Consider the following 16,556-nt stretch of genomic DNA (forward strand, 5'->3'; position numbering starts at 1 on the left):
TCTTTCCTTGGCAAGAATGAAGGAAGAAAAATGAATGTAAAGTATAATACGTGAATGTATTGAGGTACGAGGGGAGTCTGAGTTCTCGCGGGCTGCTTCACAATCATCTTGAGGCAAGGTTTGTAGAGAGAGGGAGAGAGAGAGAGAGAGTAGGATGAGGGAGAAAGTCGATTGGTCCTAGTTGGAATTGGCGCGTGCGAGGAAAGTAAGAAGGAGAGGGAAAAAGAGTGAGAAAGGAGAATGGGGGGGTGTGGTGTGTGGTGAGCGGAAGGGGGTCGAAGAAAGGCCAAGCGTGGTGCACAGTGGTATAATACACCACACGTATATCGAATGAAGGAGAGAGGAAAAATCAGTGTAGGTAGGAGCATCCCCTCCACCAGGATATTTCGCACTCGTCGTGCACCACACTGAGATGACAGTCAGTGAACGTACAACGTCGTGGGTGGGTGGATGTATGTAAGCACGGTGTGAGTGACAGACTCGTGTGGTGATATGGTGGTGGTGGTGGTGGTGGTCGGTGGTGGTAATAATAGTGGTGGTGGTTGTTGGTCGTATATATTATGTATATAGTATATCGTATGCCATCGTCGTCTCTTAGGAAATAGTTCATGTTTTCTTTTTTTTCTTTCTCATTCGTTATCGAGAAAGAGGGACGAATAATCCGTTCGACGGTGGGATTCTTTCATTTCGGTTAGATTCGGTCAATTCGTTGTGTCGTGTGCGAGGATAGACATTTTTTTTGGGAGGAGGAGGAGGAGGAGGAGGAGGAGGAGATTGCTACTGTTACTGTTACTTGCTGTTGCTATTGCTGTTGCTACTTTGGTTATATTTCGAGCGGAGAAACGCGAAGAGGAATATTCATTCGTGCGTGCTCGGAATTCGTTTCCTTTGGCCGGCCCGCAGGCGGTTGGCCTACGTGTGAGAGAGTTTCTGACGATATCGAGGATAAAAAAGAGATAAGAAAGGAAAAGAAAAAAGAAAACGAAGAGAGAAAGAAAGAAAGAAAGAAGACAAGAGAAGGGTTGTCCAGGATTATAAGTTTTTTTTTTTTTAGTGTTCTATAGAGATGCATTTACATTTTTCATACGGAACTACAATCGTCCTGGCGATGATGTTGTTCTGTCGTATCACTCACGCTCAGGACGAAATCATCCTTCAAAGTCTAACTACTATGGAGACTTGTAACGTCACCTCGGATGGGCGAGGATTTATATGTCGTGGACCAAATTTTGTATCAGCTTTAAAGAGCCGGTCTTTCGAAAGCATCGTTCTACGATCACCGGCTAATATTACTAAACTGCAAGTATTCCAAATAGAGAGATAGATAGATCTATTTTCTTTTTTTAAATCTATCAGATTGAAAGAGGATAGTAGTCGCGCGTTTTAACTGTTACATCCTGTCCTGTCATTTTTATTACTGTAGTGTAATAGTAGTAGTAGTAGTCGCCCTTCGAAGCGCGCCTTCTCGAAGTATGCTCGAATTTTTTTTTTCTTTTCTCTCTCTCTCTCTCTCTTTCTCTTTCTCTCTCTTGCTTTCTCTTGCTCTTTTTTTTTCTTTTTATTTTCTGGCTTTTTTCTCGAACGACGCGAATACATGACGCCGAGAGGAATGCGCGATCTTTCATGTAATTCTCATTTTTTAAGTTCTATGTCCTCCTGCAGTTCTCTAGGCGTGTCTAAATAATCCATATTTTCTTTTCATTCAAATTTGTTTATTATTTATGTTATTTTATTTTATTTGTTTTGTTTTTTTCTTCTTTCTATTTCCTTTGATATCACGTTTAAATAATTATCGATAATCGATGATGTTTCTAACCTTCGAAAAATATCGAATCGTTCGAAAAACGTTTTAACCACGTTCGAGAACAATTTCAAATATTGCGCGCTTCGATACTCACGTAGTAAATAGAACAACATTAATGTAAATCAAATGAAACTTTATTTATGCAATAATTATTCATCTTTAAATCGTATTATAAATTTTGTCTTTGTTTAAAGAGAAAATATATTTACTTTTCTTACTTTCATTTTGATATTTCAATTTAATTCATTAATTATTCTTCGTTTTAAAACGCGTTGTTGCGTTGTAAAATCATGTGAGAATTTGTATTCTCAAATTATTATTCGTAATGTTTCTTTTCGTCTTTATTTTCTTTTATGATCGAGCTAATTTTAAAAGTTTCTCTGAAAGATATCTACAAGTTATGACTGTCGAAACTTCAATTTTTATATACAAGTCAGCATTCGAAGGAGTGTCGAAATTATTATTCCTTTAAGTTGCTCGCGGTGTACGAATTATGGAACTGAAAGAAAGTATGCTTGGAATGAAAGAACGTTTCTGCTTGTAGACGTCTATACGATTTTCACGATGAATGATGAAAAGGGAATGAAAAAAAAAAAAGGATCGGTTTATTCCAAATTCATTTTCCAATAATAAAATTAGTATATCAAAGCAATGTTCCAATTTTCCATCCGTGATTATCGAAAATCTCTATTTCAACACGTAATCCTAATTAGGTCAAGTTATATAGAAAAGTTACCAATTACCTATAATATAAAAATGAATATAAATTTTGTTCATTAATTTTAGGTTATTTATCAATGAAAAAATACATTCTTTTATTTCTATTATGTATTTGATTATATTATATTGTTTGTGTGTATGTGTCGTTGAAAATAATATTAAATATCTTATTTAATATTGAAGAGTACAATTAATATTATTTATTATTTCTTTTAGTTTGTAATTTTATATTTTTAATAATTATACGATTACAAGAGTTTTTTCTCTACAGTTATTTACATTTGTTGCGAAATAAAGATCATAAAATTATGGAATTGGTTAAACTAGTTGTTTGCCATATTTAGGATTGTTAGATGTCCGTTATGCTTGGCACAATTTTATATCAGATTACGCGAATAAGACGTTGTTTGTGTCTAAGATCTAACGTCAATAAATATACGGACTTATCGATTACTGTAAAAATTGTCGCATATAAAGTTTGTATGTTTTTTTTTTTTTTATGTATCGTTTCTAACGTGTTTGTTTCATTTTCAAAAATAAAAAACAATATTTGAATTACTTAAAAGAGTATACGGGAAAGAAAATATCGATTTGTTTTTTTGTTTAAAAGTTCGAGAAAAACGAGCAAACGAAGAAAATGATTCATGCGAGACCGATGTCGGTCGATCGGTGAGAAATATTTCAGCGCGAGGTCACGGCCGTACTTGACGAATGTGTCGTGACACTTCTTCTTCTTCTTCTTCTTCTTCTTCTTCAACGTAACCAACCTTATACCTATTCACGTTTCTTTCATTCTCCGCAAACTAATTAATTCCAATGATGCTACAATCTTAATGATTCCTTTCTCTTTTACTTTTTTTTCTCAAAATAATTGTCTTTTTTAATTGTTTGACAAGATGGAAACAAAGAAAGAAAGAAAGAAAGAAAGGAAGAAAATAAATTCAAGATTATACTTGACTCGCGTAGTACGTAGACACAAATTCAAATTAATAATACGGTTTGAATTTTATTTATTTTATAAAATATTGTCCTTTTTTAGTTTGACGAAAAAAATAGAGAGAGAGAGAGAGAGAGAGATAAAATAAATTTAAGACTATACTTGATTCGCGTAGTACGTAGACAAAAATTCAAATTAATAATACGATTTGAATTTTATTTATTTTCACAAATATTTAAATAAGTGTATAAAAAGATAATATGATATATATATATAAAGAATCGTATTTATATATAAATATTATATATAACCTTATATATTACGTAGAGTTTACTTTATTATGTTATTTTTGTTTCTCTTCTTTTTTTTATTTTTCAAAGTTATCTTTTAAGCACAGGCGACAATTCTGCGAGCATTTCTGCAAATTTAGATTCCAGCGATATAACGGGCTCTAACAGGAAGGTTGTTCGGCTTAGAATTATTTATATCGTTCTGATATTCGTATAACTTTTTGATCATAGAACTATAGATACGTTTTATAATTTTGATTATATTGTATAAATATTTGAAGATAATAGTATTTTTAATAATAGTATTTGTCCTCAATGGACTCCTAAACTACCGAATCGATTTGAATAAAATTTTGCACACTGTGTGCAGTTTCATTCAACTTGAAAGATAGGGGATAGTTTATTATATTATATATTAAATATAATATATTTATATAAAAATATATATTGTTAATTTATTTTCAGTGACTTGACGAACAACAACATAACACGTGTCTCAGCGAATGTTTTTCATCTACTATCTAATCTCGAATTTTTGTGAGTATATATACACGCATATATACTCTTAATTAATAATAATATTTTCATTGATAAATATTTCATTCATTTATTTGATATGTCATTATTACGAACTAATGATTAATCGTTAAAATTTTTCAAGATCGTTACGACGTAATCGTCTATATACAATCCACGAAGATGCATTTGACAATTTAACGAATCTTCGAGTATTGTAAGTATTTCAATTTTATCGATTTTTTCTTTTCTTATTTTATTTATTTATTTTTTTTTGTCAATTAATATAACCGAATTATATTTGTTTTGTTTTTTGTTTTGTTTTCAGGGAGCTCGATGATAATTATTTAACAGAAATTCCTATCGCCCTTATGAAACTCGATGCTCTCGAAGATTTGTAAGTTCCTTTTGGAAAATTCGTATACGCTCTTAATATAATCGTGTCGTACCTACTTACATAATCAAAAATAGTTTTTATCCTAATTTCTCAGATCCATTTCCAACAACAAGGTACAAATACTCGACGGTTATATATTTCAAAGTATGGATAATTTAATATCACTCGATTTACGTGGAAATCCGATTAAACAAATAAACGATAATACATTTCAAAATCTTCATAAACTTCGTAAGTTGTAAGTACATGTATTTTATTCGCGAAATCAAAATGATTTTATTTTCATTTTACTTCGTCATATATATATATATATATAAGAAAGATTAACCAAATGTGATTTTTAATAAAATACGATTGAACGTTAATTTACATTATTGAAATATAATGAAACAAACAAACAAACAAACAAACAAAAAACAATAAAAATGTGTTTATAGGATATTGTCAGACGTAAAAGAAATGAGAATTTTTCCTAATCTCAACGGAACGAGTTCTTTAGAGGTTTTGAAATTAGATCGGGCAAGGCTTAAAGCGATTCCACCTGATCTTTGCATTCAATGTCCAAAATTGAAAAGTTTGTAAGTTTTATCAACAACACACACACACACAGCATTCATTTAATTATTTAATAATGTTCAATTATTTCTTAAGGAAGATATTTTCAATTACTTTTCGCATAAATCCATCTGTGCTTGTATCGAAAATGAAATTGATTACTCTTACTAGACGGCTTGCGAAATGTAGGTCTCTCTCTGTTCATCTTATTGCACAATGACATTAGAAGAAACTAGAGCCCACACATCAACATGTAATGTATTTTCATTTCAGCGATGTGAAATCGAATTATTTGACAAAAATCCCAAATTTAAGAAATTGCCATGACCTTCGCGTCTTGTAAGTACGTGAGTTATATTGCGTTTCAAATTATTATTATTGTTATTATATTAAATCATTCATTTATTATTCATATTTTACATGATTAATTTGTCTTTCAATCTTGTTTTAGAGATTTGGCAAACAATGCGATCTCCTCGTTATCCAATGCACCATTTAAAACATTGAACATGTTACATGATCTTCTATTAGCGAATAATAATTTAAAAACAATTTCGAGAGATGCATTTTCTGGATTATCGAAACTTCAAGTTTTGTAAGTTGCTAAGTTCTTTCTTTTCAATATTATTTATCAATTCGTGAATATAAAATATAAATATTGACAACAAATACTGTTGACACGTTTCATGTATAGTTATCTTTTAGGGATTTGGAAAGTAATTACATAGATTACATTGATCCAGGTGCGTTTACAGAGACAGAACATTTGGAGGATTTGTAAGTGTGCCGATAAATCTTGAAATACAATTTTAAAAACGTTTCTTAACATTATTGATTATTTTTCTTTGATTTTTTTTTTCAGAAATCTTGGAAACAATGTATTCCCAACTTTACCAGTTAACGGACTCTCAGGATTGTTACATCTGAAAACTTTTAACAATCCAGCTTTAAGACAATTCCCATCACCGGATAAATTTCCACGAGTACAAACAATGGTACTTTCCTACGCTTATCATTGCTGTTCGTTTCTATCGATCGAGATAGAAGACACCGTAACACAGTCACCATTACGCGAATCTATTTTATTTCCTACGGATAACGAATTCGACATGACTTTATGGAACACCAGTTTTGGGGATGTTTGGCCTCATCTAAGTAAGTCATTTGTATGTTTCTTTTTGTTTTTTATTTTATTTTTCATTTAAAATGTGAATGAAACGAGAATACGTTATCGAGAATACGTGTGTGTGTATATATATATATGTGTGTACATTTATGCACATTATTTCAATACGCTTACACAAAATCATTTGTACGCCTGAATTGTCATAAATCTAATAGAAATAAGATGAGAGTTTATCACAATTTATAATTCACAGCCAACTGAATTACTAAGGTTTGCATCTTGCATGATATAAAATAAAATGTGTTAAAAGGTAAGCCGCTTAGTAATAAATAATTCATCAGAAATGTTAAACTAATACATCAAACTAATGTAAAATTCATTGATTAATACAACTAACATTTTCGATCAATTTCACAGTTCTTGTTACACTTTTGTATAAAACAAGAAATACAAATACTCTAATTGAAGAAGTCTTGCATGCGTTCAATTGGTAACATAACAGTCAAATCAGTATCATAGCAATAATAATTTTTAGATAATTTGAGCGATAAATTTGGATCGCAACTAAACGAACTTTGGGATAACTTTGGTCCAGATTTTACATATTCCGGCAACGTACCTCCCTACAGCGAGGACTACATTGAGGAACAAATTGGACAGAATGCAGCATCGGGACAACAAACAGTGCCTTCTCATGTACAATGTTTACCACAACCTGGTTAGTAAATTTATTACTTTTGCATCATCGTGATATATACGACTTTAATTTTTAATGAATATTTTTAGGTCCTTTTTTGCCGTGTCAAGATTTGTTCGATTGGTGGACGTTACGATGCGGAGTTTGGATAGTTTTTCTACTTGCCATGCTTGGAAATGGAACTGTTGTATTCGTATTGATATTTTCCCGAAGTAAAATGGATGTACCTCGATTTTTAGTATGCAACTTAGCTGCAGCTGATTTTTTTATGGGTGTTTATCTAGGTAAGATAATAAAATAATAAAAGAATCAAAATATTTCCTATAAACTTTATATATAAAAATTTAATTAAAAAGAAAAAAAATAATAAATAAATAACATGTTATAGGTTTATTGGCGGTGCTTGATGCGTCTACATTAGGAGAATTCAAAATGTATGCAATACCTTGGCAAATGTCGGCAGGATGTCAATTAGCAGGATTTCTTGGTGTCCTAAGTTCCGAATTGAGCGTCTATACTTTAGCTGTGATCACATTAGAAAGGAATTATGCAATAACCCATGCAATGCATCTTAATAAAAGACTTTCATTAAAGCATGCCGTTTATATCATGACGATCGGTTGGGGATTTGCCACATCTATGGCTAGTCTACCGCTCTTTGGTATTTCCGATTACAGGAAGTTTGCAATATGTTTACCATTTGAGACTAGTGGCACTGCAGCCTTAGTGTACGTAGTCTTTCTAATGCTCATCAATGGAGTAGCATTTTTAATTTTAATGGGCTGTTATCTGAAAATGTACTGTGCGATACGCGGCTCGCAAGCATGGAATTCAAACGATTCTCGTATCGCTAAACGTATGGCACTACTTGTGTTCACGGACTTTTTGTGTTGGTCACCAATAGCATTTTTCTCGCTTACTGCAGCTTTCGGGCTACAATTAGTGTCCTTAGAGCAAGCTAAGGTATTCGCTGTTTTCGTCTTACCACTGAATTCCTGTTGCAATCCATTTCTATATGCTATTTTAACGAAACAATTCAAAAAGGATTGCATTTTAATATGCAAAGCAATAGAAGAGTCCCGCGTTACAAGAGGAATCGGCAGATGTCGGCATAGTTCGAATTTCAGTAATCGCCAAACCCCAGCTAATACGAATAGTCTGGTGGACAGATCTTCTAAGGAACATCAAGCACCATGCGTCTGCACTTCGAAACTATTGGAAACGAGCCAGTGCCCCAGTTATCGATGGTGGGGAACTAGATTTCTCTGGCCTTGCGCGGCTGATCAAAGACAACGTTATACACGTAACGATCACTACGCTTACCAAATCGCTGAAATACAACAGAAACAGCATAAACGTGCTTCATCGGTTTCCTCTAGCGAGAACTTCTCTTCATCTCGTTCGGACTCCTGGAGACAAACTCATCATTGTGGTATACCGTTGAGATTATTGGATCCCAAACGAAGAACATCATCTTGGTTGGTAACTAGGAAACCATCTCAAGATTCCAACCTTAGTTCATCCCGTAATGACTCCTCGGGTTCAGCAGCTACCGCCAGCACCAGTACGTGGCGTATGTCAAGATCAACAGCCTCCTTAGAGATCAGTGCACGCAACACTCCAAGACCTATCAGGCCTAAGCCAAGATTGACGCGACAACTTGCGATTCAAGAACCCGAACCACCAGCTTCACCGTCTAGATTAGCAGTACGTTTGTTGGCTACTATACCTTCGGCTGCTGAAATGAGCGAACAGCAAGACGAAGAAAGTACTGTACCTAAATAGATAACATAATTATTATTAAATAAGGAACGATGCGAGACACGTTTCAGTATTAAGAATAAATAACGAGATACCTGCCATGTTTTTTATCCGAATTCACAAAATAGCGTTTAGCATATAATATGCGTTTTCGATTTTTTATAGGAGTCGACGTTATCGCTTAGATTATTTACAAATATTTAGGGATAAGATCAAGATTTCATATTATGCTTGCATATATGAAGAGAGAGAGAGAGAGAGAGAGAGAGAAAGGAAGGGAGGGAGGAAGGGTGGGAGGGAGAGAACAAGAAATACGATTTTATTGAAATTATTATCTTCGTCCTATCCCCAAATATTAATATAAACAAACGTTGGTATATTATTACTTAAATAATATAGACCTTATCGAATAATTTTAACGATGGCTAGAATTCAGTCAAATACCGTATAATATTCTAACGGAGTAGACTGTAATACCAATATAGTTCCACCGCTCAATTCGAGCATTTGTTATATATATAAAATATTTGTTATATAAATGATTTAAAGTGTTAAAAAACAAAAACAAAACAAAAATACGAATTTATATCTATGATAATTCATGTTGTTAGTATTTTCATATTACAAGACTGATAGCAGTTTATTTACTACATAATATCAAGAGAAGCATTCCAACATGCGCGAGCGCTAATAATAATAATAATATTAATAATATTAATAATAATAATAATGATAATAATAATAATAATAATGCAATCTGGGACATAACACAATGATTTTTATCAGCTTGCAAATAATGTATTTTTTTTTTTTTCAATCATATTTTAACAAAGCATTTAACTTTGTTTTTCCTCTTATTTTTTTTTCCAAATAATTTCTCAGAGATATTAGAATATTAATAATGATTAATATTTTATTGATATTATTTAATATCCCAGATTGTGTGCATTGTTTTTTTTTTTTTTTTAAATGAAACACAAACCCTTTTCTCTTAGGATCCATGACAAAGACATAAATGTTAATATCATAATCAATAAAAATGTATGTTCTGTTGCTTCTTTTAGATACGATGCATTAAAACAACAACAACAACAACAAAAGAAAAAACCATATTATGTATAAATATATTTATAGTATTTATCGCGATATAAAAATGAATTGATAAAAAGAAAAAAAACAAAAAATAATAATAATTAAGACACATTATAATATAAACAATATTATTATACGTTCATATTGTCGTGAATGTATTTTTTCAATCGATTACAACGATAAAAGTCATGTGTACGGGATGTTGCTGTTTATGCACAAGAAAAAAGTCGAGAGAGAATAATAATATATAAGTAAATGAATGTTGTATATATGTAATATCGTTCATCTGTCTTCTTCTTCTTCTTCTTCTTCTTCTTCTTCTTCTTCTTATGCGCATTCGTCAATTAATTTTCTTTCAGTATTAAAATGCTTGAAATGAAAGATGAATGAATCATTGATGGTATAATGATTTAAAAGAAGAAATAACGAAATGTTATTAAACTTTGTATTGCAGCCAAAGTTACGATAAAAAGGAATCACATTATTTAACGATCAACCGATTATTTATTGCAATGTAATAAAAAGTGAATTAAATATTTCTATTTAATAAAAAAAAAAAAAAAAAAAAAACAAAAAAATTATCTCTCTAATTTTTACGTACAAAGAGAGAGAGAGAGAGAGAGAGTTAACCCTTTGGGTACATTTGACGAGTGAGACAAGTCATCTGCTGCTTACTCTTGGGTATTTTGTTTAATTTATTATATTTATTAATATTTTGTAATTAAAATGTTGTTGTTGCCAAAAAAAAATATATATATATATATATATATTTATATCATCAGTATAAATATATTTCAAATAAAATGTATTACTTTGACATATTAATCCATATATAATTACAATAACAAATTAAATTTGTTTGTGTATACATAAAAATTTGCAAATAATTCAATACTCAAGGGGTTAATAATTTAAGAAATTAATATTCGTCGTCATATTTATATATATATAAGAAAATGTTTGAAATCGTAACAGTAAATTTTGAAAATGAATTTATTCTAGTCACATATTTACTAGACACCGTTGTATCAAAAATAAAAGAAACTTTCACTTTCCCCCTTTTTCTTTTTCTATTTGTTTTTTTTTCTTTTCTTTTTTCTTTCTCTTTCTTTCGTTTTTATTTCATTATAATTCAAGAATAGTAATAACAATGACCAAATTTCATCCTGCACATGACAACGTTTAAATAATTCTCATTTAAACGAAAGCAAACGTACGTGTTTACAATACGTTTGAAGGCTGCCATAACTATTTTTAGGAATAATAATAATAATAATAATAATAATGAATTAATTCTTTAATAAACACGTGTTTGATTAAATTAATATTATAACGAAGAAAAATGGGTGATAAGAAGAACAAAATGTCGTATTGTAAACAATATTCTAAGGATAAACAATTTACATTTATAAGGGTGCCAATAAATTTATCTTCTACATTTAAGATGTAGACAAATATAAATGAAAAATAAACTATCATAAAATTTCATTAAAAAAAGAAGAAAAGAAAACAACAAAAATCAATCGATCCCTTCTCCATTTATCCCTTTTGAATAATCAAAAAAAAAACCAAAATTTGTCTCAAAATTTTATTCAAAATTGTATAAACCAACTTTAACTTTATTTTCTTAATTCATTTGTCTTCATTTTAAATAATTACGATATAAATATTATTTCCAAAAATCGTTCAATTATATAATTATTATTATACAATATACAGATAAAATGTTTATAATATTGGAAAAATATGTTTAACACTTTTGCTTACCACCCTTCCTTCCTGGAGCAACACGCTTACCACACCCGGGTCTTTTGGACCCAGACGAGAAAACTCGTTATAAAAAACAAACTATTGCATAGATTTATTTCAACATTTTTTTCAGACTTCTTTAATACTTACTTAAAATGACTATAATAGATTTTATAGGTTTAAATTAAATTTAAATATATTTAAAAAAATTATCAAACTTGAACAATTGAGAAAAATGATTGAAGTTTGCAAAAAAAGGTGTCTGGGTCTTTTGTATCAAGTGTGGTAAACAAAGGTTAAATTTGAATTAACAAGTATAAGGGGATGATCAATCACATATTTTTCGTTAGATTTTATTCATGAATTTTGATTTATTTCATGAGATTTTTAACATTTTTATCCGGATTGTCTAACATATATTGGAATGTCAGAAGTATATAAATCTATATGACGGAACAATGCTTGGTACCTGATCTTGAAAAATGTTAGGTTTCTTAATCTGAGCTACGTGCATTGTATATATTCCTTGTATAGGGTGTGACAATGTATGGGGGTATATAATCTGTTTTAAGCCGATGAACTGATGGCGTCTGAGGTCAGCCGCCTTATATGATGGCTACTGTAACTACTGAAATTATTGTCACGTTAGATTTTGGTCCATCAAAATAGATTCCTAGTATGATTAATCCATTCAATTGCTATGTACTATTGTCGAGTATTTTTATTCAAGTGTTGTAAATCTATTATTTTTTTTATTATTATTATACAATTCGTGATATTTCAAGTTTTGCACGTTCGAATTATATTTCAAAATATTAATTAATGTTTAATAAATTCAGGTAAGATTTTTAATGTTAAAATTACAGAAAGAACAGAAAGATTAATTAAAAGAACAGAAGATTTTGTTGAGAATGTAAATAGACTCGTATTAGAAAAAATACATATTAATGTGTTAGAGAGCATTTATTCATAAAACTTTTTTTCTTTATATGAATATAATATCGTTTTTTGGAGCTTTGTTATTAACAATATAAAAATGTCATTTGTGCTTAATGAAAACTTCAAAATTAAATTTACATCACTTGTAAAAAAAAATGAAAGAAATAATTTGTTGGTAACCATGATAAATCATATTTAAAAAAAAAAAAAGACACCGATGAAATACAAAAATTTGTCATTTTTCTAATTAATCAACGATCATTAATTGTAATATTTCAAAATAACGTAGATAAATGAACAAATACGTGGACAAAAAAATGGATTATATTTGTCAACAGCTGTTGCTATTATTTTCCAACGTACAATCCATTAGAAATGCATTTTACGAAGTACTTCTTCGTTCAAGGTCTCATTTTGTGGATTATCTCGAACTTTTTCCATCTCAAAAAGACAAGTTGGGAAAAAAAAATATCAAATAAAGTCTCCGACATCTCGTATTTTTTTTATTTTTATTTTTTTTTTTCATTTTTTCTCTTTTCTTTTCTTTTTTAAAATATGAAAAATGTACTCTCGATATGTTCCCATCGTCTTTGGTTTAAAAAAATCATGATTTAATTTATGTTGTTGTTGTTGTTGTTTATTCATGCACTGTTGACCTAAATAAAAATACTGGAAAGTGTATTTAACGAGGTAAATGTTTTATCAAGAATACAATCATAAAAAAGAGAAATAAAGAAAGAAAGATAAAGAGAGAGAGAGAGAGAGAGAGAGAGAAAAGGGGGTAAGCTTAGTAGAGTACCTGTTACTTCAGCAAGGACAATCCTACCTGTTGCACATCATTCGGGATTCATGAAAGAGCCGGTAAGTGCTTTTCTGTATGGTTTCGCGTACATAAACGTGTCAGAGTTTGAATGAAGTGGAAAACATAAAGAAAGGATAGGGATGACACAGTCTCCTTGTCATTTCTCCTTGGCCCGGGTGGATATCCATGTTAGATACCCCCGATGATTATTATTTGCCAAGAGTCATAAATAATAAAGGATATTACGTAGGTTGGTAGTCAGCGGTATAATTGAATCAAAATAATGTAGAGGTATCGTGTTGTACGCGTGGCCAATCATAAGTCAGGTGAACCTATCTCCTATCCAGCGCAGCAGGGTGGTTTGGTGGCTGCGCCGAGGGTACATCCCTATATAAAGAGTGTCATCCCTACACCAGGACGCTCATTCCAACAACAACCACCAACAGCTTACAACACAACATCCTGAAGGAGATAGGCTTATACTTTTAACATCCCTTATCAAGACTTCAGTTTTAATCTGCAATATGGTAAGTCCATTGTCTTCATTTATTTTAGATTTTTTGTTCATTTTAAATATTTGTTGCATTCCTTTGTACCCTTTATCATACTTTTATTTTTATTTTTTTAATCTGTTTTTTTTTATTATTATTTATGGTGTAACGGGGTATAAGAAGTTATTTATAAGTATTGTAATATATTTGTTAGATATTTATTTATACTTTTTATCATTTTTTTTTATATTTAATAATTATATTTTATTAAACACGAGATACTTTAGATTAATATGTGTGTGTATATATATAGACTAATTTATAGACAGTTTAGATCCGATTTCATGTCATTAAATATATGAACATGGGGGTGCGCGCATACATGTCTCCGAGTAATTAATAATAGAAATTATACGTAACAAGATACGTTTACCTTAGTTTATTGCTGAGCTTAAATATCATTTAATATATAGTATTCTCGAGTTGTGCTTATTATTTAGCTTCATGTCAGACAATTTTCGTCATAACAAATTTCTGTCATTTAATATAATACCTGATGGTTGATTATATCGATATTGTTAATAATTTTCAAACCTATGATACAAAGTTATCTTATAAATTATGTTAATTGATAATATTCTTGTATATATAGATATATGCACATTAAGTTAAATTAGAGAGACGGTATTGTTTTATTCACAAATAAGTTTAGATTGAATTATCTAAGTAGGTCCCAAGAGATCGCAACGATAAAGAAGAGAATACGTACGCCTACGTACCTTTTTGTATTTTGTATTTTGCGATAAGTGAAAAAGAAAAGTAAACAACAAAAAGTAGAAGAAAAAAGTTCTTTTAAGTGTAATAATTTTTGTTTAAAAATAATACAAATTCGTAAGAACGTTAAGAGATTATCAAAGTTTCGCAAACACGTACAATAAATAAACTTTATCGTTTGTTGTTGATTTTCTTTTTTTTTTTGGTTTGTTCTTTTCTTTTCTTTTCTTTTCTTTTTTACAAACAAATGTAAAGTTTCAAACGGGAGTTTATAATATAAAAACAACAATGAACCAACAAAGTTCAAAGTTTACAAGTAAAACTTGTAATATATTTTTATTACAGAGATCTCTTTTATCGACGTACATACTGATTTGTATATGCTTCCAATGTATGGTATCTTCTTCAATTGTAACATCACTCGATGGTGACAAATTAAATGAATTTGAATACGTTTTAAAAAGACAAAGAGTCGACAATTCCGATGGACAGGATTCGAAGGAACGTCGAAGTAACATGGGTTCTTCATTCATAAGATTTGGCCGTAGTCAATCAGAAAATGGTGGTATGGACAGTGAAACGGAAGAAGTTAAAGTTGATAGACATCCACGATGGAAATCACCGGATATTACTATTCGATTTGGTCGATCGGATATAAAAAATATTCATCCTGGTCGAATCTACGAAGAATCGAACAATTTAAATATTGTCAGGTAATTGTACGACAAAATTTTATGCAAGAACTTGATCAAACTCTCAAATGATTTGAAATTGTGCAAATCTAGTTTGGTGATTTTATTTAAAAAAAAAAAAAAAAAAAACAAAAAATAAATTAAACTTTATTTCTATTGTTTTTTCTTCTTCTTCTTTTGTTATAATAAATAGAAAACAATGAATATTATTTTAAATTATCTTTAATTTATAATCTATAAAAATCAAAACAATAGTATTCGATAATTTTAATAGTCATTTAAAAGTTGTTCTATTGATATTGATAATTTTATGCAAAATCAAAATCATAAAATTACATAATTGTTACTACATTAAATTAATTAGTTCTTGTTTTAATAATTAATATATTTCAACATTACTTAGTCCCAGTATTTATATGATAAACATTTAATTAAAAGAATAAAACTAGTAAACTAGTGGAAATTCGATTAATCGCTATTAGATTATACGATTTAATTAATCGTTTGTTTTTCTTTTTTAAACATTTTATTTTATAATTTTGGAAATAATAATTATTACTTCTATTTAAATGATACAATTTCTAAACGAAATGTTTTCTTCTTTTTTTTTCTTTTTTTTAAACCAGGAACGAATTATACTCAATATGTTCGGATATGTTAATGGCTGCAACGAGTGGTAACAAGGACGAACGATCTTACATACCAAGGATACTACGTTTTTGTAATACAATAGGAGAACGAATAAATTGAAACATTTACTAACCACACACGCACATACACACACACATAGATACATACATAAATGCGGTACTATATATTCGACATATTACGCGACTTCTATGTAATTTTGCGGCAAAAAGAAAACACAAAAAAAACATTCGAAAAAATGTACGGCTAAAAACAAAAACAAAAACAAAAACAAAAAAAAAACTTATGATTTTTAATGCAAACAATTAAATCAATTGATAGAAACAAAAAATTGACATTTTATTATTTATTTTCTTTGTGAAATTTTCAATTGATTTGTATAAATGAATTATTTATTTGAAAAAAAAAGAACTAGCATCAGCGAATATGTTCATATTTGTAAAATACATCTTCGAATAGAAATTATTTTTGAAATATATTCGCTTTCGATATTTATTAAATAATAATAATAATAATAATAATAATAATTGAACATATGTTACAATAAAAAAATATTTAACGTAATT

At 29.8% G+C, this 16,556-nt stretch overlaps 2 protein-coding genes across 6 annotated transcripts; both read left to right on the plus strand.

Moving 5' to 3' along the window:
- Nucleotides 1–229: 229 nt before the first annotated feature.
- rk (G-protein coupled receptor rickets) lies at nt 230–10,650 on the plus strand. 5 transcript variants are annotated; one of them, XM_015316578.2, is made up of 14 exons: nt 230–1,299; nt 4,217–4,288; nt 4,413–4,484; nt 4,596–4,664; nt 4,759–4,902; nt 5,102–5,242; nt 5,493–5,558; nt 5,671–5,814; nt 5,925–5,996; nt 6,082–6,374; nt 6,881–7,063; nt 7,132–7,326; nt 7,431–8,345; nt 8,422–8,621. In XM_015316578.2, the coding sequence occupies exons 1-14, from the start codon at nt 1,067–1,069 to the stop codon at nt 8,484–8,486; spliced, it is 2,664 nt and encodes an 887-aa protein (XP_015172064.1). In that variant the 5' UTR covers nt 230–1,066; the 3' UTR covers nt 8,487–8,621. The 5 variants fall into 5 exon arrangements, with proteins under 5 accessions (XP_015172064.1, XP_015172062.1, XP_015172063.1 ...); XM_015316576.2 differs by having other exon boundaries at nt 237–1,299; nt 7,431–10,650; XM_015316577.2 differs by having other exon boundaries at nt 239–1,299; nt 6,941–7,063; nt 7,431–10,650.
- A 3,126-nt stretch (nt 10,651–13,776) lies between these two features.
- LOC107064030 (FMRFamide-related peptides) lies at nt 13,777–16,554 on the plus strand. Its single transcript, XM_015316281.2, has 3 exons — nt 13,777–13,912; nt 14,996–15,363; nt 15,969–16,554. The coding sequence occupies exons 1-3, from the start codon at nt 13,910–13,912 to the stop codon at nt 16,090–16,092; spliced, it is 495 nt and encodes a 164-aa protein (XP_015171767.2). The 5' UTR covers nt 13,777–13,909; the 3' UTR covers nt 16,093–16,554.
- Nucleotides 16,555–16,556: the final 2 nt, after the last annotated feature.

Source organism: Polistes dominula, unplaced genomic scaffold (assembly GCF_049000335.1).
Source record: "Polistes dominula isolate Pdom_NZ unplaced genomic scaffold, Pdom_raw_medaka contig_77, whole genome shotgun sequence".
NCBI lineage: Eukaryota > Metazoa > Arthropoda > Insecta > Hymenoptera > Vespidae > Polistes > Polistes dominula.